This window comes from Ixodes scapularis, unplaced genomic scaffold (genome assembly GCF_016920785.2).
Source record: "Ixodes scapularis isolate PalLabHiFi unplaced genomic scaffold, ASM1692078v2 PGA_scaffold0__279_contigs__length_252992795, whole genome shotgun sequence".
In the NCBI taxonomy this organism is placed as follows: Eukaryota; Metazoa; Arthropoda; class Arachnida; order Ixodida; family Ixodidae; genus Ixodes; species Ixodes scapularis.
In genome coordinates this window covers 224,451,048-224,475,565 of record NW_024609835.1, presented here as the reverse complement: position 1 = coordinate 224,475,565, position 24,518 = coordinate 224,451,048, and the positions used below count along the sequence as shown (strand labels likewise).

General features: G+C 42.8%; 1 protein-coding gene across 3 annotated transcripts in view; it reads left to right on the top strand.

Moving 5' to 3' along the window:
* Positions 1-24,518, top strand: part of LOC8029663 (ralA-binding protein 1) — a 59,344-nt gene that overhangs the window by 2,113 nt on the left and 32,713 nt on the right. For all 3 annotated transcript variants that reach the window (XM_029968189.4, XM_029968188.4, XM_042290905.1), the window contains exons 3-7: positions 4,372-4,501; positions 9,129-9,337; positions 9,705-9,818; positions 9,886-10,089; positions 20,389-20,507. In XM_029968189.4, coding sequence (XP_029824049.3) covers positions 4,372-4,501; positions 9,129-9,337; positions 9,705-9,818; positions 9,886-10,089; positions 20,389-20,507 — 776 coding nt within the window. The remainder of the gene's footprint in view (positions 1-4,371; positions 4,502-9,128; positions 9,338-9,704; positions 9,819-9,885; positions 10,090-20,388; positions 20,508-24,518) is intronic.

The window sequence follows — 24,518 nt, the reverse complement described above, 5'->3', positions numbered from 1 at the left end:
TGGGCGCCATTAAAGCATGTTCTAGAAAGGCTGTATGCTGCGGGCAGCCAGAGCGGCTCTCATTGCATTTGCTGCGCAATTAAATACTAATTTGGCATGAGACTTCATTGGCCATAAACGACAGCAAACACGGGGTAGAGATCAGTTCAGATAGGGAGCCACTTTGTGCTGCCATACCGCGAAACGGCCGAACCGCAAGACAAAGCTTTTTGCCGAAGGCCTTCGGAACGCTTGGAGCCGGTCGGATCCTTCTGGTCATACAACCGCAGTGCCGCCACGTACATCCGGGACCTTCCCGTGTCGGCGCCTGATCCCACTACTCCTTTCTAGTGTGCGCCTCCTTTTCCATTGCTTGGTGGCGGGTATGTCGACGGGTCATTTCTTGTTTCCGTACTATATGAACTGCATTTGTTTCTTTTCTGATCTAAAATGCAGAACAAAAACTACTTTTATATATAATTGAAACGATTCGCGCCACTTATATTTTGTATTTCGACTAAAAAGAAGCTTTTAGCGGCTCTGACGAGTAGTAAGCCCAGGACCAAAGACGTCACATTTAGCGCGCTTTGGTACCGCGGGTCGCCCTCGTCGGTGGAGGAGGTTTCCGTGTCGTCCGGTTAAAATATGAAGCACTGATATTTAGTTACTCTCTCTTTGCCCGCTGGCTTGACCGAACCCCCAGAGACGTGGAAACCGCAAAAAAGGTAGATGCTTAAATATGATTACAGGGCCCCTTTAAGTGCCAAATTTTTTTTCTGAAAGCAACCTAAAAGTGCCATATCTTTTTTTTATTTTGAATTGTTTTGCTATAGTATCGCACATAAAATTTGAAATCAGCGGAGGCAGAGGCGAAAAAAAAATTTTGCCAATGAAAATGAGTGCTGCCATCTATGATCAGCACCGCAAAACTACTCGGACGTCTGTGGAATTGAGGGCTACCGAAAAAACCACTGGACGAGCTGAGCTCGTCCACGGCATTTATAGCCAGAAAGTGGCCAACGAGCTCAGCTTGTCGAAGGCACTTAAGGGGTTAACATCCATGCAACACCCATCCATCTGTCCTTGTATGACAGAAACATTGGTTACACAAAATCTGTCTGCAGACATGTTCAAAGCATATATATGTATGAAGCAAGCGTGTTTCGAACATGCACGAGGCTTTTGGTACTTAATTTCTAGGCTAGGTGGCGCAAGCTACCGCCCGAAATAAAGAGTACAGCCGTTAGCATCCATCCATCCATCCAGCAGCGAACATTGCGTCTTGTATGATGTTTGAGCTGTACAATTGTGGTGGCTTTATGGTTTCCTGCAAACTTTATGAAGACATTGTACATGCTAGCCATTCATCTTGTGCAACCAATTGCTTTACTCTGTTTTGTCATTAGTATAATTGAGTTGTTTATCTGACAATTAACTGGTTGAATCCCCACTGAACTAAATTACTGTTTCCTCAGTTAAGCAGGTTAGAACGATGAGGGCTTGGCTAGTTAAGACATGAGATGGGTATTTCACTGCAGATAGCATTACTTGCAGTGATGTGATCGCTGCACCAATTGCGCCGAACTGCGCCAAGGGGCTAACCCTGCTACATCCTGCTACATTTCACCGAAATATGTGTAATCTGCGCCAAGCCTGCGCCAAAGGACCAATTTCGGTCGCCTTTCAAAACCTAAACTAAACTGAGTACCGTAATTGAGCTTGCGTGAGCTAGGTGGCGCAAGCGACCGCCCGACAGAAAGTATGCTGTATCAATCGTCCATCCGGTCTCGCATGGTTTTTCCCGCCGTTCCTCATTTCGCGCTCTCGTGGGTCTCGTCTCGCATCATCATGAAAATATTTCTTGCCGGTTACCAACCATGCCGTCATGTTGTAAAACGAAACCACGTTTTTGTGCATTGGGAGTTACTTGTGATCTGAAGCACTCGCTTCTGAAAGAAACGGCTGTGGCAAAACTATTTTTGGTCCCTGCCTACCAGTCACCGTGGTTATAACGTCGGGTGTTCCCGTCCACACATTGCCGCAGATATGGCACTTTCTAAAATGACACGTAAGGACCGCTGCAGGGTAATCAGCAATCCTGTCCTTGTTTAAATTAAACTCTACTACAAAAATCCCTGTAGCTCAAAGACTGTTGTGTCGAAGTACTGTTTACCTACGTTTCCCTCGGTGGGATTTCTTTTGAGAGGAGCCCCGGTACGTGAAAAGTCTGTCGCAAAAGAAAGTTTAATACAAGTTACCTAAAACAAAAAAGGCTATGTCTGCATGCTGAACCCGCACAGCGCGCTTGTTTATCTTGAGTTCAGTTGTTGCACAAAGCGCTCCAAGAACTTCTTGACCCTCACTCGCGATGTCTTGCATTGATGCGCTCAGGTTCTTTTTTTATTAGCTTTATTGTCCTTGTTTTGTTTGTTCTTTTTAACCTTTTAAATTAGCTTGTGCCTCGTATACTGGCCTGGCAAGCATGCGCCGCTGGACTGTTTTTTTTTTTTATGCTGGATTGTTACATTTTGCATACAATTTTGGGGACCAGATGGCGACGGAGCGGAGTGGCAGAGTTTCGGTTTCGATCGAACAGCCGTCTCCGCTCGCATAACGAAGCGCGTGCAACTGCAAGCTGCCGAAGTTGCCCTCATGTGCATGCGAACATGATTGCACGACAGAGGTACCAGCCGAGACGCTTGCAATCCATTGCTTTACATTTGCTTGCTTTTGACGAAAATCTGGCATGTCGGGAAGCAGTAAAACGGTGGGAGACGTTTTGGAATTGCTCGGCAACGCCTACAGCACTGTACACTTGTGGGATGTCTCAAGGTCTCTTTGGAGACATTGAAAGTGGACATTCATTACTTGCCGAAAGCTAAGCGAGGCTTGCAGCAGCCTTGCAGAAAGTTTCAACAAGCAGAAGGAAAAGCACCCACCAGTCGTACTGCACCTTTTTCATGTGTACAGTTTCGAATTGCATTTCAGTAGTTACGTGTTTCATCAGTTAGATACTGCTTCAATTTATTATATTATATAAGTAGTGAAGTTTATGCTTTCATATTTACTGGTAAGCTGGTCATTTTCAAATAAATTTAATATGTGCGATTTGGTTTTTATTTATCTATAGCGGGTACATATATATGTCATTTAACTGAAGCATTGCAAAATATGTTGTGTCATTGGCATTTCAGTTAACAACTTGAAAGACTCCCAGGTAGTCTAACTTACCATAATTTGTTTATTGTGGCGAGCAAAGTGCCCTTCCTTTGTCCAGCACTTAAAAAAAATATTTTTTATTTTTATAAAAAAATCTGCTCCAAAAGCCACTTTTGCTGCTCCAAAACACTGTTTTGGCTGCACCAAAAGGTGCTCCAAAACGGCTTAGGCCAATCACATCACTGTACTTGGTAGTTCTCATATAAGATGCTTGTTGTCCCCCTTCTTAAAGAAAGGGGACCTTGTCATGCCAGTTAACCGTGGGATTAAAGGGACCATGAACCGAAATTCGGATTTCAGAAAACAATGCAGGAACAGTAGGTGGGACGCTAGAATCCCTACAACACCGCCCATAAGGCGATATTTCGAATGGACGGCCGTATTTTTGGAAAAAGAGGTCGCGATTGAACGAGGCCAACGGGGCGCGTGACGTCAACCTATCTCGTTTCCTCCTCTCTTCGCTTCGCCACCTCAGGGCGGCAAGACAGTGAAGACGCGAGGCCTTTTCCTCTCCTCGACGACGTCAACATATCTGTCTAGTGCGCCTGTTTTTTTTTTTTTAGAAAAATATGGTCATCCATTTGAGATGTCACTGTGTGAGTGACGTTTTGGTGTTTCTAGCGTCCCAATGCACACTTCTGCTATTTTGTTTTGTGGAATTCAGATTTCGGTTCAGCATCCCTTTAAGGAGCGTGTTTCCAGGAGCTTGGCAATCATAGAGCAGTGAATGTAATAAATATAATAGAAGCAGCGATGACTTCCATGTTTAGTAATACTTCCGGTTCGCCTATCTTTACCTTGTATTTGGATGGGCGCACGACAACTCTTGTTTCACTAGTGAGCAATTTTGTGAGAGCTACGCTCTAGAAATGCCCCCGTCTCATACTTTTAAGATGCTGATGCGTACCGGCACAAACCAAATGTCACGAGTGCAGTTCTTTCAATTATCTTGAGACGAGGGATGCCACTAATGAGGGATGCCACTAATGAGGGATGCCACTAATGCCGTCGAGCCTGGGTGATCGCAGGATGACGGCATTGGCAGACGTTAAACAAAATCTCCTTGTCCTTTTGCTTAGGGCTTTGACTGTTTGGTATCAGTATGTGTACAGTTCCATGCCACGACGGCATCCTTGTATGACTGGAACATTTGTGATGCTGTTGCTTTTGCAGACAGTGACGAGGAAAAAGTCTCAAAGAAGGAACTGCTGATTGGGAAACTAAAAGACAAGAAGGAAAAGAAAGACAAAGGCTATGTTGCTTTTGAAGGGGAAAGTTCTGATGGAGAGATGGATGAGTCCAAGTGAGTTTGTATCTATGTGCACACATATAGACATCTGTGTAGCATGTTATAAGAGCCTTCCCCCCCCCCCCTCCCCCCCCCCCCCCCCCCCCTTACAGCATCTCAATGATTTGTTAGCAGAAATGTCTAATGCAAGCACCCTACTTTCCAGTGTACAACAGGAATGTTATGCACAAGGCGATTCAGAAAAGTGCTTTGCTTGTTATGTACCAAGGCAAACCCTTGTTTTTTGGTTTGTTTGTTTGACAGGTGGATTTTTCTAGCCCTCTTTTTTTGTTTTATTTTGCAAGATCTCATATTGCCAAACAAAAACTACAAGCAAGGAGAGCTTAGCTGAGGAAACTTGGGAGAAAGGCAGATCTGCATAGTCTTGCTTTGCATGCTGTTTTTCTTTTTCCGTATGAACCTTGGACGGTTTCCAGGGAAGTTTGCAGCCAGAGTTTGTGATGAATGGGCAACATTTTTGATTCTGCAAGTGGTTTGTTTTTAGCAAGAACAAAACAACAAAACAAAGCAGCAACAACAAAAAAAGAAAGCTGAAAAGCACTTGCAAAGCAAACTAAGAATGGCCTTTTCCCGTCCAAGAAGCAAACATACATTACAGTTATGTCTCGTTAATATGGGCCCCATTGATATAAATACCACACTCTATGGACAAAAGTTTTGGGGACAAATTTGATAAATCTATGCGTTTTTGTCTTGTTGCTATGGGAAACTCATTGTGGATGATTATTGGGGTGAAACACAGGTGTCCATATTGACAAACATGACTGTACATGAACTTTTTTACGATTTGGAAAACTCGAGTACCTTGATCAGTAAAAGACTTCTACAAATCAAATTGAATAGCAGTCATCATTCATGAATATTTTGAACTTTTAATTATCAGCACTATCAAATGTAGTTGGGTAAAATGCCCCCTCTATTGAAAGTTACAGGGAGCCACGTAACCCCCATCTTTCAAAATGTTGAGGCAAAGAATTATACGATTGACGGAGTCAAACTAGAAGTATGTTGAACACTATTCGGTTTTGGACGAAGGTATCTATCTTTTGATTAAGGTAAAAATTTGATTTGTCAAGCTTTGGATGAGCAAAGCATGGCAGTAATTATATTAAGTATGACGCATTTAAAATAAAACAGGGAAGTTAAAGGTCGCTGGTGAATTCCACTCTGCACTGCTTGCATGTAAACAGGGAAAAATACTTGTGACAGTGGCTGCAAAATGCAGAACATTATGCAGGATGTTTTACGTAACTTGAGCCAAAGTTCACGAAAGTGCATAGCGAATTACAGGGCAGTTGTGTTGCGCGTGAAACGTGTGGCGTCTGCGCTCTCGGCGCTCTTCGTCGGTTAGTTCAGCTACTGTCTTAACGCCTGCAGATATTTCCATTCCATTCCTGGAACGGAAATACCTGCGGTAACCAGGGTTTTAAAAACGTGCGACAGGATGTCAAGTTGCTATCTGTCGAACGCATAGCTGGCGCCCCGCGGGGGTTTTCCACCAAATAGCTCCTCAACTCGCGGCAATCTGTCGTGACGTGCTGCAAAGACGCTTCCCTAAATGGTCTGTGTTTGATTCCCGTCTGGCACAAACGCTTTTTTACTGTCTCCCCCAGTCAGAACCAATCAGTGTGGAGCCTTGCGGCGATGTTTTTATTCAGGCTTCATTTTTGGTCTCCATAAAATGCCGAACACCTAGCCAAAGAATGTTTCACGTTAAAATATTACGGTGCATTTAGAAGACGAAATCAAAATGATATGTTTGTTCCTTCTTTGGAGCATGTCAGGCTATTTTTTGTATTTGCCCAATAGAATATTTCAGATTAATTCATAAACATTTAAAATGTTCTATTTAGAGCAAAATTTCCAATGATAAAGTTGCACAGGCTATTTTGTATTTTGCCCAATAAAATAATTAAGATTAATTAACTTCTAGAATGTTCTATTTAGAGCACCATTTCCAATGATAAAGTTGCAGAGCACCTTCAGAAACATCCCATTCAATGTTTCTTTATCGAGAAACCTCTAGCATAGTTTGCTTTTCTGGCTTAAAAAAAAATAATTGTGAATTATAAAAAAAAAAACGTGATTCTGCGCGCTTGCACACCCTGTATTGTAGCGCTCTTAAACGTGGCTTCAACAAATTAGGCCTACCTGCTAGCCAGCAGGGGTATGACATCTGCGCCAATTGCGCCATTTTGATGCAAACCCAATTTTCTGTGCCTAGTTACGCCAAAAACGCGAAATCTGTCGAAATCGTGCCACATTGCGCCAAAACAACTCAAAAACTAAAAAAGAAAAGTTTGCGGCGACGCTAGACTAAGCGGGAAGCGAGAGCTTGGTTGGCAACATTCAATCTCGCCGTAGTGAAGTACACGGCACAGGTACAGGGTGGCGCAAGGAACTGCCGGATTTGAAGGTTTCAGCTGTGGTACCCTTCTGTACCTATGGTACGTGGTCTTTTCCCGATTTTCCTACCACTTTCCGCTGTCATTTGTGACTGCATGCTAACGATGTGCTGTCACGCGGTCTCACTGTTTGGCCACGGGAGGTATGACGCACAGGCTGTCAAGATGAGCAAACCTAAGTATCTCTTTCATTTTGAGAGTAAACCTTTTCTTAAAAGTGCTATTGAGCACCTCCATTGTGTAATTGTTCAATCGTGTCCGTAATCTTGTCAAAATAGCCGTTGCCGTGAGTACTTTCGGTTATCACACACGTGCTTCCAGTGCGTGAGCAATCGAATGAATCGGTCACACGCCCGTATTTAGCGTTTATGTGGTGCTCATAGTTTTTCCACCAATTCACTATTTACCTTGTGACTCACTTTTGTGGGGAGTGTTTTTCTATCTGCACGTGCTTTCTACGAGCGTCCGATGGATGTCTGGTTGTAGTAAACCGTGCTTCTCTGTTCATGCTCTGGAATCACCGCTTTAAAAAGTTTTGCCCTACAATTGCGCTTTGGCACCAGTTCGTATAAGCTTGAGGTACTTGGTGCCCACCAAACTTTGCAGCAAGCCTGTGTTTCTTGTCTTCATCTCTGCGCATAAAACTCGTGTTTGGCTTTCCCTTTTTTTTTTTTTCTTTTATATTTTATCTCTGTGCGTATTGGCGCTGATGACTTATTGGAACCAGAATAAACAAAAATACCGATTAAAAAAAATGAATTTATGTGATTCATATCTTTCTCCGCTTCTACGATTTATATCAATTTTTTTTTATGATTTAAATTTCTGATGAGCTGCTCTAACATTTTCTACTCCTAATCTGCTCCAAACTGTAGACTTTTGTGCTTCGAAGTTGCTCCAAAATGCATAAACTGCTCCTCCAAAACGAGAATTTTGTGCTCCTGAGCTGCTCCAAAATCCAGATTTTTCTGCTCCGAAAATTGCTCCAAAACCTGTTTCACCTGTCTCACCCCTGGCTAGGCACGCTGCCGTTGCAAAAACGAGGCAGCGAAAATTATGTGCACATTTATTTACATGGCGGAGCCGCAATTACTTGCTACACCATAAAATCCCGTAAGGACGCCCACCCAAAAACGAAGAGATAAATGATGAAAAAAATAGGCTCTGTCTTTGGGGATGCGACGGCAAAACTTTATGAATAAAACGTAATACACTGAGCCATCTACTATACAAACCACGTGAAATGGGAAACAATGTTTAAATGGGAAAAAATGGGAAACAATGTTGGAATATTTAGCCAGAAAAACGTTATGGGTGATCTCTCGGGGGAGGGCGCCTTTACGGGATTTTACGGAGCACGACCGATTGTTATGAGCCAAAGGGCAAAGGGCCAATCAAACGGCGAAAAGACATAACGTCATGCTACCCTCTGCAGTGCATAGAACCAGCCGGTGTTTGCCATCTTTCAGTGCGTGCTCCTCCGCCGGCTAGTTAAAAAAGCGAGTGATCTTGCGCTTTTTTAATGGCCCTTCGGCTCATAATATCTGCCGCACTCGTACCTAAGGTGAAACTAAATATAGCGCAAATCTGTCGACACTGTCCTGTCTAGCATGTGGGCCTTGTTCGTTCTACAAAGAGTTGAGAGTGCTACAGTGCAAGGCATGCACGAAGTCGCATGTTTTGTTTCGTAATTTGCGGGCTCTTTTGAAGCTTGGAAGAAAGAACCGTGTTAAAGGTTTATCGATAAAATTTTCTGAATTGGATGTTTCTGAGGATGCTGTAATACTTTATCATTGGAACTTTTGCTCTAAGTAGAAAATTTTTCGAAAAGTTCATTAATTAATTTCAATTATTTTATCGTCCAAAATACAAAAATAATGTGACTAGCTCCAAACGATGAACAAACTTATTCCTTCGGTTTCGTTTTCCTAACGTGCATTAAAATGTTTTTAGGCATGGGCTCAAGGTATGTGAGGCACCCCATATAAAACAATTGGAAACAAATTGCGAAAGGGAAACGTGACACCAAAAATTTGCAGACAATGAAAGCAGCCGTTAAACAGGAAACATGTTTCAAAGTCTGCAAAGGTCTGTCGGCGAAAGCTCGCACCACGGATCATCAGATTTCTCAGTGCCATTTACGGTACTTTGAATCGTGCAACATTGTAAATGAAAAATCGATGTCCTCCCCAATATTGATTTTTTGTTCCTTTTAGGGGCAAGGGTAAAAAAAGTAAGGCGCCATTCAAGTTTCCGGGCAAAGAAAAGAAAGAGAAGTCTCTGAAGAGCAAAGACAGCAAGGACGGACCCAAATCCAAGGACTCCAAGGAAGCCAAGAAGGACCCAGACAGAGACTCCAAGAAAAAGAAAGAGAGCAAGGTGAAGCTCGGCAAGAAGAAGAAGAAGCACGAGTTGGAAAAGGCCGGTGAGCGCCGTTTCCTTCTCGTTGGTCTTGGGTGTCGTTTGGTCCTGGAACGCGTTTCCAACTCGCGCGTTTACCGTCCCCTCAACGCACAGAAAGTTGTTCCAAAGTGGCAAAAAATTGTTCCACTCGTTGGGCTTGGTCCCACTACGGCACCCGAGACGTGTTTCTGACTCGCGCATTTACCGTGCCATCCTGTCCACGCGTAGAAAGTTGTCCCGAAGTGGAAAAAAATTGGGTCACGGGAGCCGTCGTTGGGCGCAGAAGTCGAGGAACCTCTTTTGAGGACGAGGCAAACGCGTACCTCGGGCAGCATACTTGTACGAGCATCCCGTTTCTCATCTTGTCTCTGTTTCACTCTTTTCTATAGAGAACCCCATTTTCGGCGTGCCTTTGTTGACTGCCCTGGAGAGAAACCCGTCGCACGACGGCGTGGAGCTTCCGGCGCTAGTGAGGGAGTGCATCGACTACATCGAAGAACATGGTGAGCGCGCTCCGGCGGCGGGTGACGGGCCCACGTGACTGACCGTGAGCTTCCCTCCCTCCGCCAGGCATGACGTGCGAGGGCATCTACAGGATGTCCGGGGTCAAATCCAAGGTTCAGCAGCTGAGAGCCCGCTGCAATCGCCACGAGTCGCTGTGTCTCAGCGAGCATGAGCCTCACGTCGTGGCAAGCCTGCTGAAGCAGTTTCTCAGGGAGCTGCCGGACCCCGTGCTCACCAGCGAGCTGTGCCCCAAATTCGAGGAGGCCGCCAGTAAGGGAGGACGTTGGAGTTTCGTTTTTTGCTTTCCGACGTTTCGTCGCTGTCTGGAACGTGTCTGCCTTTCTTTTCACGCTTAAGCTGTCGTTTCTTTATTCACGACATTTGGAGTCACGAGGTGTCCGAGGGGTCGCAGGTCCCGGACAGTTACACTGTCTGCGGGGAGGCCGTTCCAGCCCACAGTTGCGTCAGGTGAAAGAGCATGTCGGCGTGCCGTGGAAAACAGTGTGGCTTGCCCATTTTGTGGCAGTCGTCGGAGTTGGAGGAAGAGCTAGGCAGAGAGAGAAGAAAGTTATGTTTGGGTAACTCTTGGATATTTGACAAATAATCTGGCACTCCGATTCTGTCGTGGACGTAATAGAGCCGTCCACGCCTAACGATCTGGACTTCAATTCGACCCTCACGGATTCAGTCTAAGAAAATTGAATGTGTTATTAGTGATGTAAAAGTGCCTTTTGTCAAGATATTTTTGCTATAACTATTTTTTTTAACGCCCATTTGAATTTTGCAAAAAACAAACCTCAAAAAACAAATTTTTTTTTTTTTTTTTTTCAAAAAGGTTTTGAAACGAGATTGCAAAGCAAACACCGCCTTTAGAAGGCAAGTATGTTCTAAATTAAACAATGTTTTGTCACATATTTCCTAGTGTTTTAAGAGTTTGGATGCCTTAAAAATGATCTAAAAAGCTCATACAGTGGAATCTCATTAATTCAGACTCTCTTAATTCAAACTAACGGATAATTCAAACTAACGTGTGGGTCCCATCCTATCCGTTTCTAGGGAGGAAACGCCCAATTATTGAAACTGCATTATTCAAATGAAGTTTTGGTCCTCCTCAGGTTCATACTAACCGGGTTCCACTGCATTCACCTTTTATTTTAAAAAATACGCTACCATACAGAAAAAAATTTTGATAAAACATTGTTCTTGTTTTTCCTAAAATAAATGTACAATAGGAACATTTAGCAAAATAGTCAGTTTTAAAAAATGTAAAACTTGTAAAGGTACTCGTTTTAAAAATATATGCTCAGTGGTTATAGATGTCATAGAATTCACACAACAAACAAACAAAGTTAGGACAAATATTTTTGGAAGGGAAAAAGAACATTTTTATTTTGAGAATTTTCACTATTTAAAATATTGAAAAATTTACAGTTTTCAAAGTGAAAACCAAAAGCTGTTATGCCTATATGTAGCTCGTAACTAAGACAACCAATGAGCAAAGTTTGAATGAAGTATTAATTTCTAAAAGTGAAAAAAATATGTTTTATCATTGGTCCCAGCAACCGCATTGTGCTATATATTGTCACGAATGACAGGAGCAGAATGAAAATCTAGTTTCAAACTGAAAGTTTAATAAGCCATACTTGTACCAAACAAAGTAAAGAACAAGCATGGAGACATGAAAAAAGTGAGTGGCAAGTGGCAAGGTAACAGCAAGCGAGATGGAGACTGCTTTGTCAGGGTAACGCGCAGCTCCTTATTAGGTGTGAGTCGACATATCAGAAATTCGGCCCAGAGGGTTAGAGGGTGATTTCAGATAAGATCGACCAAAGAATGGCTAGTTGACATTTTCAAATCAACTGATGTTTTTATATGTTATTGTCTAGTGTCTGGTATGAACGAATCCAAACTTAGTTTTGACTAGAAAAAATACTTGGGGACAGGAAAAATCGTAAGGCATGAGGTGGTGGACAGTTGCATTAACGCGCACTGATGGAGGGGGCCCGTTTGAGAGTGAATAACTAAAGCGATAACATTAGCAGAACTCTAATACGTTTTAGGCACAAACTATGGGTATAGCTTGCTTGTAATATAAAGTAATCATATTTATTTAAAATTTATTTATTTTTCTAAAAGTTGACAAACATGCCTGCTCGAACGACAAATGGCAAAATTTGGAGGTCTGTATCTCATGAAATAATTTAATCATTGATATAATTTGCAGATATTATTCTACTAATATATAGCTAATATTTAAAAATTAACTAAGGTATCTGTGTGATACAATAGTTAGGATATATTTAGTCAAACATGGAAAAAAAACCAAACAAAGAAAAATTCCGATGCTAATAAAAAAAAAACACCACCCTCGATTTTTTTAAAATTTAGGTAACCTGTTAGTTATACTCTATTTCGGCATTCATTTTCATTAAAAACATGTTGCATCATTTTATTGAGAAAGAAGATACAACTCCCCAAAGTAGGGTCCTTTTTCAAAGCCTACACTTAGCAGTGTTTTATACAAGAACTGACTCTGAGTTCCAGTTTCATGAAACCAACACACATCTTTGATATATTTTTATTCAGATGAGGCCAATGATAACTAAAGAAATCGTTCACACACTTAAATTAAGGAGAAACTACTGTGTACAAAGAGGTATCATATTACGGACAAGTGATCCGAGAAAAGATCATGCAGCCATCGGCCACTAGGAACTTTGTTTACTTTATTCTCCTGCGACACTATATGCTATTCCCTCTTCCGCTCTACCTTCATCTCTCTCTCTCTCTCTCTCTCTCATATATATCCCTGATATATATCCAGAACAAAAACATGTTCAAGCATTCCCTTTCTGCATGGTAGTGTTCTGTGGCTAGCAAAAATCATTTCCTCGCTAAGCTCACGATTATGGCAAAATAGTTGCCGGAAACCGCAGACGACACTCGTCGCTAGTTCTGGCAAAACGGCCGATACAATCTTTTTTTCGCATTTCCCCGCTCGCTGTCAAGGACAAGGGGGTTCGCTTCAACCAGCAAAACATGGCCGCCGACGCCTGTTTACTGAGCAGTCATGCCTGTCGCCATCTCACTCGCTGGCGTCACGGGCGATAATATCAGGCACAAAGGGGCACACCAACCGGCAGCATTATCCCCAAATACTCGAGCCTCGCGTAAATACATAGAGTGTAAACGCTGTCGCCATGTTATCGTAGTAAGACCGCCCCCCCCCCCCCCCCCCCCCCTCCCCCAACGGGGGACTGCAGTACGCGACGGCGTACTAACACAACGGCGACGATATCGACATCGCGGGCTCCGAATTTTCCCATAGTTCTACTCCACGGGCATTTCTCGAAACGCTTGATATTGTGTACGCCCGCCTGGAAGGATTTCAGGCGCGTAGTTAAGATAAGGCGGTTCTCCGCGGCAAAAGAAAGCAATTTCACAAAAGCTTAAAAGCGGCGGCGACGCGTGTGCGGTGAACGCTTGTAGTTTTGGTGTAGACAGGGTGTGTGTGTTCTTGTTGTTGACACCAGCCGGCGATAAGGCACTGCAGGCGGTAGCTCAGTACAGCAAGGGCTAATCCGAGTGACCATCATCGTAACCCCACCGCCAACCCCTCGCGAACCGGTCGCCGACATGGCTCAGGCTGTGTCATGAACCACGTAGTAGAAGCTCGGGTGCTTTCATATCAGCGCGTGGAGGGACGACAGTGCGATTCCGGAAAGTCTTTTTCGAAGGCCGCTGACCACAATTTTTTGTCTGGAGACTTTCCCTCTTTCTTCCTTTGACGTGGATCAAGCTTTGCCGACAGCCTCAGTTGTGACCTCTCTTTTCAAATGTATGTTTGCAGTGAGTGAGCTCCTCAGCCTCGGACTTGTCACTTGTGCACCCAGTAGTTCTTTCACTTGGCAATTATATGCCATCAGTTGGGGTTTAATTTCTATTATTTATGTATACATTATGAAGACGTCCTGGAGCTCCGAACGAGTGTTTTGTGCAGATTACTTTTGCAAACACAAAAAGACTATACCAAAGCAGCGGAATTTTCGAAGTGTTGGCGAGTTGGACCTAAACTCGTTGAAGCAAATTCTTCCGCCTGACTGTTCCACCAAAGTGAGTGCGACGGACTACCTGTGCTACCATTGCTTCATGCACATCACTAAGGAGATCTCGATGCGAAGCTCAGAGCAGTGCCCTGACATATTTGTGCCAGCTGAAGAAGCAATTGAAGATCTAAATCGCAGCATACTACCTACAGATGTGTCGCGGCTGAGACAACCAAGCGTCGTAAGAAGTCGGGACAGGCCTGCCTATGTCAAAAGAAAGCAGACAGAACTGGAGCAGGTTGCTGTCAAGAATATACGCTCAAGGCTACGTATTGCGTACGACAGGGACGCACCATCGGGGTCGTCCGAACCAACATGCTCCACATGCACTGAGTGGGTGGACAACTTTCGGCAGGCCTTTGAAACCGCCACCTCTCTCCGGGAACGTTGTCAACTGCTTACACTCCTGCCGTCAACACTGACGAAGAATGAGGTTCAAAAGATGATTCCACAGGCCTCAATGTACCTCATCAGTAAATCCCGAAAACTCAAGGAAAAGCATGGCGTGTGGTATGAGCCGGATCCTTACACGAGGTGCAAGGTGAGCCCTGAGAACCTGTCTGCTGCCCTAGAGTACTTCACGAAAGACGAGCTACAATGTTCGCGCCAAAGTCCCAACCAGAAGGACGTCATCTCTGTCTTGCTCAACGGAGAGAAAACGTTCGTGCCAAAGCGCTTCATGACACGCTCAATACGAGAGGCCTTCCGTATATACAAAGACAAGCATCCCGATTCCGGCGTTGGGCTAACGAAATTTTATTCGTTGCGCCCTAGATGGGTCCAATGTATTCCACACCAGGAAGTGTGCGTTTGTGTGCGCTGCGCCAATTATTATCTTTGTATTGCCGCTTTAGAGAACGTTACAGGCTCAACATTCAACACTGGTGAAATGAACTCGGCATTTCTGTGCGACCCAGCAACAGAACTGTGCCTTCAAGGAGACTGGGATCACTGCCCAAAAGGCCAGTTTCTTACACTCCAGGAACTTGATATCCCGGAGGATGAAGAGATTGTGCTTGCAACATGGGAGTCCGGCGACCTTGTGAAAAAAACATTGGAACCTGAGACTTTCCTAAAAGTCATCCAAGTGATGGTTGGAAGTTGGGTACTTCACAACCATATCCGGCAAACGCAAGGTAAAGCGATCTACGATGAAAAACAGTGCATGCAACGCGGGAGCATTGTCTTTCATTTTGACTTTGCTGAAAACTGGACCATCGTGCTTCCTGACGAAGTGCAAGCATATCACTGGAAAAAAAAAAAAGTTTCGATATTTACATGTGTAGTGACGACAAGAAAATCTACAAACAGCTTTGCCATCATCAGTGAGGACCTGTGTCACGACGCCGCTCACGCTTGCTTGGCTCTAGAAAAAGTGAAGGAGTGGGTTGAAGACAACGTTGCGGTATACTCGTACGTGACGTACGTAAGTGACGGCGCCGCCAGTCATTTCAAGAATCGCTACCAGCTTCACCAATTTGCAAAGGACGATTGCCCACAAGCCCAGTGGTTATTTTCTGCATCTGGACATGGGAAAAATGCATGTGACGGAGTTGGCGGACTCGTGAAGCACCAGGCCACGCTGAACAACCTGAGAGAACGTTCAGTAAGCGCAATTCAGACGGCCAGGACAATGGTGAGCGTTCTATCAAAGAAACTGAAAGGCGTGCATCTTGTATATCTGGACGAAAATGAGGTTGTTCGGTATCGTGAACAAAAAAAAGAAGAGTGGCTGACGGTGCGCGCCTTCCCTGGCATTCAGTCTTGGCACGCGTGGCGGCTCAGCAAGTCATCAACAGAAGGGACCTGTGACGTATATGTAGCACGGACAGTCGGATCTGCTTGGAAGCAACTTTATTAAATGGGTACAGCGAGGAAAACCTTAGCGTAAAGTGCCGAATTTGATTTCCCAAGGACTGCTCATTTTGAATGCAGGGACATCTTATTTATCACATTTTTCTTCACGGGGTATTTAACCTACTGTTTTTGTTGGAGGTTACTAATAATTTTTATCTGATCACTATAAAAAAAGTCCCAAAATGTTATCCTCGAGCAGGATAAAATATATCGGCTTGCCACGATTCATTCATACACCGAGAGCATCGAAGCTGCTCCAGTTAGGCACTATGGCATCCGTCACCTGAAATTGTTTGTAATCGTAAATACACAGCCAACCTAAATATCTTACTATTATATCTTTGTTTTTGTGTGTGGAAGTAAAGTTATTTATTTTACTCTAGATGTAAAATATACCGGAAGGTACAACTTCACACTGCATCATCTTTTCTCAAATCATTAGTCTCTAATATGATACCACTTTGTACGCTTATGTAAAATGCTGTATATAGTTTCTCCTCCCTTTTACTGTGTGACCGATCGCTCTTTTTATCACTGACCTCATCTGAATAAATGTATATAAAAGATTTGTGCAAGTTTCATGAAACTGGAACTCAGAGTCACTTCTTGTATAGGACACTGCTAAGTGTAGGCTTTGAAAAAGGACCCTACTTTGGGGAGTTGTTTCTTCTTTCACAGTGCAATGATGCAACATGTTTTTAATAGAAATGAATGCCGAAATAGAGTATAACAGGGTACCCAAATTTTAAAAAAATCTAAGGTGTTTTTTTTTTTTTATTTGCATTGGAATTTTTCTTTGTTTGATTTTTTTCCCATGTTTGCCTAAATATATTGTAACTATTGTGTCACTCAGACACCTTATTTATTTTTTCAATAATAGCCATATATTAGTAAAATAATGTCTGCAAGTTATGTAATAATGATTAAATTATTTCATGAGATACAGATTTCCAAAGTTTGCCATTTGTCGTTCGAGCAGGCATGTTTGGCAATTTTTAGAAAACTAAATAAATTTTTAATAAATATTATTACTTTATATTACAAGCAAGTTGTACCCATAGTTTGTTTGTAAAAAGTTTTAAAATTCTCCTAATTTTATTGTTTTAATTATTCACTTTCAAACTTGCCCCCTCCATCAGTGCGCGTTATTGCAACTGTCCACCTCTCCCTGCCTTACGATTTTTCTTGTCTCCAATTTTTTTTTCTGGTAAAAACTAAGTGTGGATTCGTTTATACCAGACACTAGACAATGTCATATAAAAACATCAGTTGATTTAAAAATGTCGACCAGCCACCCTTTGGTCGATCTTATCTGAAATCACCCTAGAGCGTCGAGCATCCAGGCGAGAATGACAGGCACTTTCAAGAACAAGCAAATAAAATTCTTGAGTAAAAATGAACATGAATCTTCTAGAGGTCTGTGACTGAGCATTGCTTGCTCGGCCCTGCACCCTGCAATATATTGCAATGGGGTTGCATGCGGCCAATGTTCAAACATAATTTTTCTTGCTTTTAGAAAATAATGCTTCATTCAAACTTTGCTTGCTTGTTGTCTTAGTTACAAGCTACATATAGGCATAAAGTATGTGCTTTTACATCAAACACCTTTTAGTTTTCGCTTTGAAAGCTATATTTTTCAATATTTTCAATACTGGATATTCACAAAATAAAAATAATTGCTTTTCACTATTAAAAAAAAAACTTTTTTCTAACTTTGCTCGTTTTTTTTTGCACGAATTACAACCTTTAACTTTATTATTCTTTTTAACTGAGTATTTTGCTTTATGTTTGATATTGTACATTTATTTTAGAAAAAAATAATAACGTGTTTTATTAATATATTTCTTAAATAACTGTGTTTTTCTTACTACAAACACAGATGTTTTAAGTCTTTATATGTAGCATGTTTTCAAAATAAAACATAAATATCAGTTTTTTAGAACATTTCTAACGCATCTGAACAATTAAAATGCTTGGAAATGTGTGACAAAACCTATTGTATAATTTAGAAGAATATATTTACCGATTAAAATTGGTGTTCGTTTCACAATCTTGTTTCAAACCGCTTGGAAAATATTTTTGTTTTTTACCCCTTGGGGATGCAAAATTCAAATGGTCATAAAAAAAAAATAAAAAAGTGTAGCAAAAATATCTTGGAAAAGGTACTTTTGCATCACTAATAACGCATACAATTTAGTTTTACACGGAATCTGTGAGGGTCGAATTTAGGTCTGGATCGTTCGGTGTAAAATGACTCAATAGCATGCACAGTTCTACGAGTGGCATAACCACGTAAGGGCCACGAGCACAACCTTAATTTAGAAAATCTGAGAGAGAAATGGGGTTGTCTGATCACGCATTACACCTTCAGCGTTTTAGCATATTGCAGTGATGGAAGTGCTGTGCCATTTGCACCGAATTGCGCCATGAATGAAAATCGTAGCAGACTTTCATTCACGGCGCAGTTTGCACCATGAATGCTCCAAAATTGCATTTTTGCTCAGAATTGCTCCACATCTGCGCAAAAATGGGCTTAGAGCAAAAAGTTAACATATTTTATTATTGATCGACCCTAATATTTAGAGAAGTAGAAGGAAAGAAAAATGGTACAATATCTATTTCATTGCATCTCTACTCACTATAAGGCTTGTTTCATCTTAGGTCAGAGCACAGTTGACAGCTCGAACGCGTACAACCTTGAACACACATGCTAAATGCGCAAGTAACGGGACATTCGCCGCACTTGATCGGTTTAGCGGATGATAAAACACGTACGGGGTAATGACAAATGCCGTGATGTCGTGCTCTGACCCTGTTTGATATGTCCCATTGGCTCGCAGAGTCGGCCGTAGCGTCGACTTCGGGCGAAACAAAATATGAGGATTGCCCTGGCCGGTCGATCGCCGACATCGTCTAAATTTCTAGACAATGGTCTGCAATGTGAGGAGCTAAAAGTCTCGAGAAAACTTTTAAAAACAGTATGATGGTGGCTACTGTGATAAGACGGAACCGCAATCTTGTACTTCCAACGAGATCACTCAATCATCATATCTCCCACCTGCCTTCCTGCCGTGGCTGCAAAGTACCGTGGCACTTGCGCCACTTCCGTCAACCTTCACCACATCTCACCAGCGTGCTTCCCGCATTGAGCTTCACCGCTCTGCACCGGAGTGCTAGGAGCAGCTGCTGACCTGAGGGAGGGTTGGCACGATAGGCACGGAATTTATGCTCGGGATTATTACAGGTCGACCTTTGTCCTAATTGCACATTAATCTCTAATTTAAAAAGAATAATTAAAACAATCTGAACTGAGAAAGAGGGGAAGAAAAAAAAAAACGCTGGTCTATATTTGAATAAATGCCGTAGTCACGATGGTTCATGTGGAGCTGTCGATCGAAAGATCAGCTAACTTTGACTCAACTCTGTTTCTAACGCCGCTAAAGAGCAGTGTCACCTTTAAAGCGCGAGCATAGTCTTTCATGATATTTGCGAGTGATTGTTTTTGCAGTTTATGATATTAGAGTCTCGAGTTTGGTAGGCTCATAAAACTTGGGGATGCATTTTTATTGATAGACGTGTAACGGTTATGCTGGTCCTTGCTTGCATTTTACAAGAGTTATATTTACAGAATAAAACTACTCAGTGTAAAATGGGGAGGGGAGATGGGCTTTATCCCAACTGAAGGGTTGCGCTGCGATTTATTTTTTGACCATTTTTAGTACCCGTTATAAATGGAACCAACTCTGTCCAAAGCTTTATTTCTAAAAAGGAGGCTCTGTTCCTTTTGCATCTCATCTACTTTTATCACCAAAACTAATAAGTAATATGCTCCAGTAGCAAAGAGGAACCGTCAATCATTGTCATAGACTAACTCATTTAGAAATGCAATCACTTTTTATTTTCAAGTGATTCGCTAACAGATGTTGGTATCTGCTCCAAAAGCGTCAGCAACTGCTCCAAACAAATATTTTGCCTTCTACAGAGCCTGCTACAAAACGTCAAATGCCCCCTTCCATCACTGAATTTGGGTCATGTTGCGATGTGCTCCATGGGCACGAAAGTTCCTCCTTTCAGAAAGTGCGGTGAAATACAAACAGTACCTGCAGTGCACGCAATCACATTGCTGAGCCTTTGAGCTTTGTTTCTTTCTATAAGCAACGTGTTAGATCTCCAGGTTGGAAGGGCTTGAAGTAAAAAGTGGTGCCTATTTCATCAAACCACATAGCAGATTTCATCTTGTCAAGACACATATATAAAATAAAGCGATTGCCATTAACGCGTGCAATGTCCCTAGATCGCATTGCATTTCAGTCTTACCGATGTCATTCCCGCGTGTCAAAGAAATAAAGGTCCCAAATGCAGTGGGTGCAACAGAAGTTTGCCGTTGACAAGGCTAAGATAAGCACACTTGCACTGAGCATTTTTGGTTTTCTTTCGTGTTTTTTTCCTGACCTTGTCCGTTTGGATCTTTTTGTAAGTGTGCATTAGAATCGTGCAAAGATTACACTTGCAGTATGAAACCTGCTCTTCATTATTCCCTACCACACTGCAGGTAATTGATCGGCATGTGCTGTACCTAAAGTTGCCATCATTCGTTTACACGCAGGCATAAAAGACGAAACGAAGCGCGTGGAAGCCATTCAAAGGTTGATAGAGCAGCTGCCAAACCCTAACCGACTGTTGCTCTCCTGGGTGTTTGTGCACATGACCAATGTCATCCGCATGGTAAGTAATCCAGCACCTTGGGAGAGGGTTCGAGCATGGGGCTCAATAACCGACACTATTGACACTAAATTTGGTTGTGGAGGAGATTTGTGTAGCAAGCGGCCAGCATTCTTCAAGGCATTGTGTCGCATTTAGCCGTTTCAGACATTGTCGTTGACTGGGTCTGTGGAGATTCTCAGGGAATGCCAGGGCCAAAAGGAGAGTGTTGCGGCAGGCGGGTGTAACAAACGCAATGGTTTGTTTATTTATTATTTAATGGGGCAACAAAGGTACCGCATGCCCCGTATTATGCTCTCTCGGCTCATATTGGCCACAATTATACATTTTGCGTGCTTTAATAGCCATTGTATGTTTGATCTGTACTCACTGCACTCCTTATCCAGGTAGGTTTGCGTTTAGAATTATCTTAATCGTGTTGATGGTCTTCTAATTGCATTCTGTCGTCAAATCTGTGAACTCTCAAACTGGGTTCCCCGGAATATGTGTGAAGGTTCCCCAAGCTCCCAAATATCCTCAGCTGTCGCTGCCCCTGAGTAAAGCATTTTTTTTTTTTCAATATAAGTATGATTTTAGCAGATCTAAGCCATTCATTGATGCATAACTATGAGCCAAGCAAGCACTCCCTAGCATGCACATTACTGTTTATATGATCTTTGGTCTTGTTTACTACTTTACTGCATTAAAGGGGCTAGGACACAAAAATTAGACGGATAAATTATTTTTGAAATGGAATGCTCATAATCTACTTATTATATACGCCAAGTTTCGAGATTTTTAGTGTTCCAGTAATTGCAATAATCAATTTACGAATTTTAGTCATTTTCATCTGGCGACCAGGCAATACTGTTAAAGTTGTCACATTATGGTGCCCAATAACCATGTGATCATGAACACTCTCTCATTCTAGGCGCCCCCTGATCGCCCAAGCTCTCCTCCCCGCGGTACAATCAAAACCGCTCGCACAACTCAGCGACCCGAACATTATTCTCACTCTCGCCCCCGGCCCTTTGACCTTCCACCTTGCATGCACCTGCGAGATTGCCCCTTACAGCGGCGACCACGGCGAGTTCATCCGTGACTCGCTGTCGCTGTAGCTGGTCGCCAGCGGGTCGCAGTTAAAATGAACAGCTTCCGACATCTCTTGATAACAATCGCTCTTATTGCTGCTGCGGTCAGTGTCAAAGACTTCGACGAAGCGAGCGATGCCGTAAACGTAATCGTCACGGACCGCATGCTCGAAACGCAAAAGGTAAACGAGGAAGCTGATGCTCAAGACGTTGAGGGAACCTAGTCTCTGAGTGCGAGGATCCCGCATATAAATCGATTGTTTCACGAAACTATCGCTCCATTTTCAAAACAAATTTAGCAGGATTATAGGAACATACAATGGGTCCTAGCAGTACAGTTATCACATATCTTATTTTTAACGTGTCCTGACCCCTTTAATGCCAAGACCAAGAGGGATTCCTTGTAAAGTTTTGAGAAGCCCTAGCCTAATGTATGGATATCTCCTGTCCTATTCCAAATTGGACAACCAACAGTTTATTTTGCTTCACTGGACAGCCTTTACACAGTGTCAAGTAAAGGACAGTGTTCTCGTATTAGTGTGGGCTTAACCCCTTGCCTACTAATAACGAGTGTCACTCGTGCCGCCATTTACGGACCATAAAACCCGACCACGAGTGTGACTCGTGTTTCGGTTTCAGAGCTTGTTTTGTGAGCTCTGCGGCAGATGGCAGCACTACCCCTGTTGCTCCTGTTTACCTTGGGTTCTTTTCTTGTTTGCTTTGCCTTTTGACAGAGAGAGGGCGCTCCATTGACAAAAATAAGCGCGCTATTGTAAGCAAGCACGCCAAAAACATGTCTTCCGCGTGGAGGTCTGCTTTGGCGGACGAAGATATACAAAGACTTCTTTTTGAAAGTGATGAATGCGCCAGTATTTCTGACGACGAATCCTGCTGCCTTTTCGATTATTCGGAATCCGATGAGAGTTCTACGGACAGTGAGAAAAGTGTTGAAAACGATGCGAATCCTGGAAGCATTTCATCGACTTCGGCGTCTGCACGTCAGTGGAACTGGGAGAAGAGGGACAACCAGCCTGCTCAGTTCACCTTTGTAGAAACCCCAGGTGTGTCAGCAATGGTTCAACGCAGTCTTGGTGAGAAGACAAGCGCCTTATTGACCTTTTCCGTGTTCGCAAGTCATGATTTTTGGGCGTCTGTCTCTGCTGAGACAAATCGCTACGCCGAACAAGAGATGGGCGATGAGGATCGTCCCAAGAAATGCTATGAGGAGCAATGGTTTGACACCACTCCGGATGAGATAAAGCCAGACTTTGCCTTGTGCATCATTATGACGCAAGTGAAAAAACACACAGTCAAAATGAACTGGTCCAAGAGGTCCATAGTGGAGACCCCAATTTTCGGCAAAACGATGTCCTATGTGAGGTTTCTGCTAATCTCTCGATTTCTATCATACTGTGAAGAACTACTGAAGAAGAGGAGACGACCAGAAGTCCTGGTATAGAGCACGAGACTACGCCTGAAAGCCAAGGGAACGTTTTTCTTTATTTTGACGCGAATTGCTTGATTTAAATAAAGCTTTCTGTACGATCTTTAAAGAAAAAAAATGAGTAGGCAAGGGGTTAATGTGCCTGTAGTTTGTAAATTTGGCCACTCGGTCAATGTTTGGGGGCTCAGAAGCTTTTGTTGTTTGTATTAAGTAGCCCTGTATGCACATCAGTTTCTTTTTTTTTTTTTTTTTTTTCTGGCTTATATTTGAGTTTATTTTTTGTAAAATTCAGAAACTGTTTTTCTGAGTTTATTTCTTGCTAAATAATCAAGGTTTATCGGAGTTTATTTTTGTTAAATTCCCAAGTCTCCGAAATTGCTGTGTTCTCAATTTTTTTTTTGATTTCTAAATAATGTATGAAAGTCTGGACTCAAACATGGGGTACCTTAAACTCATAAGAACTCGCCTGTTTTGCATGATATTTCTGCAGCTGGATTTGGCATTGGTGTTTTGCCATTGGCAATATTAACTATTCCACAACAAATGTTGCTAAGAAGTGTAGCCTCATTGAAAGTCGATACCTTGAAATAATTAAACTCTTGAACATAGTAACTGGGAAGCGTGGAAGCTTCTGCTGCCCTCCTCTCCATTATAATATATAGGTTCATAGCTGTTGCTATTATAAAACACTACACTGCCTTCTGCTAGGAAGCCTGCAAATACAGTTGACTCTCAATAATTCAAACTAACATGCAGGTCCCATCCGATGCATCTCAATGGGAGGAAACTCCTGGTAAATCAAACTGCTTTATTAGTGCAAAAGCATTAACTGTTTTATGGAGCGAGCTGACTTCATCAGTTCGAGACGTGAAAACAGCTCCTAGATTCCCTCATCCCAAAGGAGCGAAGTAAAGCTGATGGATTTCGCCTTCAATTCCGTTGGCTGGCGCGCGTCGACGGGGCTTCCTTTGCCCGCTGTGCTGGTCAGTTTCCATGACCGCTCACCCCATGGCGCTGCGTGTCCATCAGCATGCCGTTAACATGGAGCGTCCAAGGTCAGCGTGCCCAGGGGAGCACGCGCGCTGACCGGCGACGAAAAGTATGCAGCAGACGAAAAAGGGAGGGGACGAGCGGCTTGCATGCTTTCGCATTCGCAACTCATAAGTGCTTAGGTGTACCTCGTGTTTTTTCAAACAAATTTTCGGTTCCCCTCGAGTTTGAATTAACAAGATTCGACTGTAGTACGGTCCAAACAAGGAACCTAAACAATGGCTGTTGTTGTGACCCAGATGGACCATGACCCGTTGTCCTGAACTAACCTTGACAAGCTAAAACGTAAACCCCCTTTCTTCAGTAGTTCGAGATTTGTAAGAAAATTAAAGAGGGCTTTCGTGTGGACCTCCAATCTCGTGCTCTGATTAAGCTTCTTTGTAAGATACCGTCTTTTCTGCTTTTTATGTTGCCGCTGTGATCTTGATATTCAGGCTTTTCAAATGAATC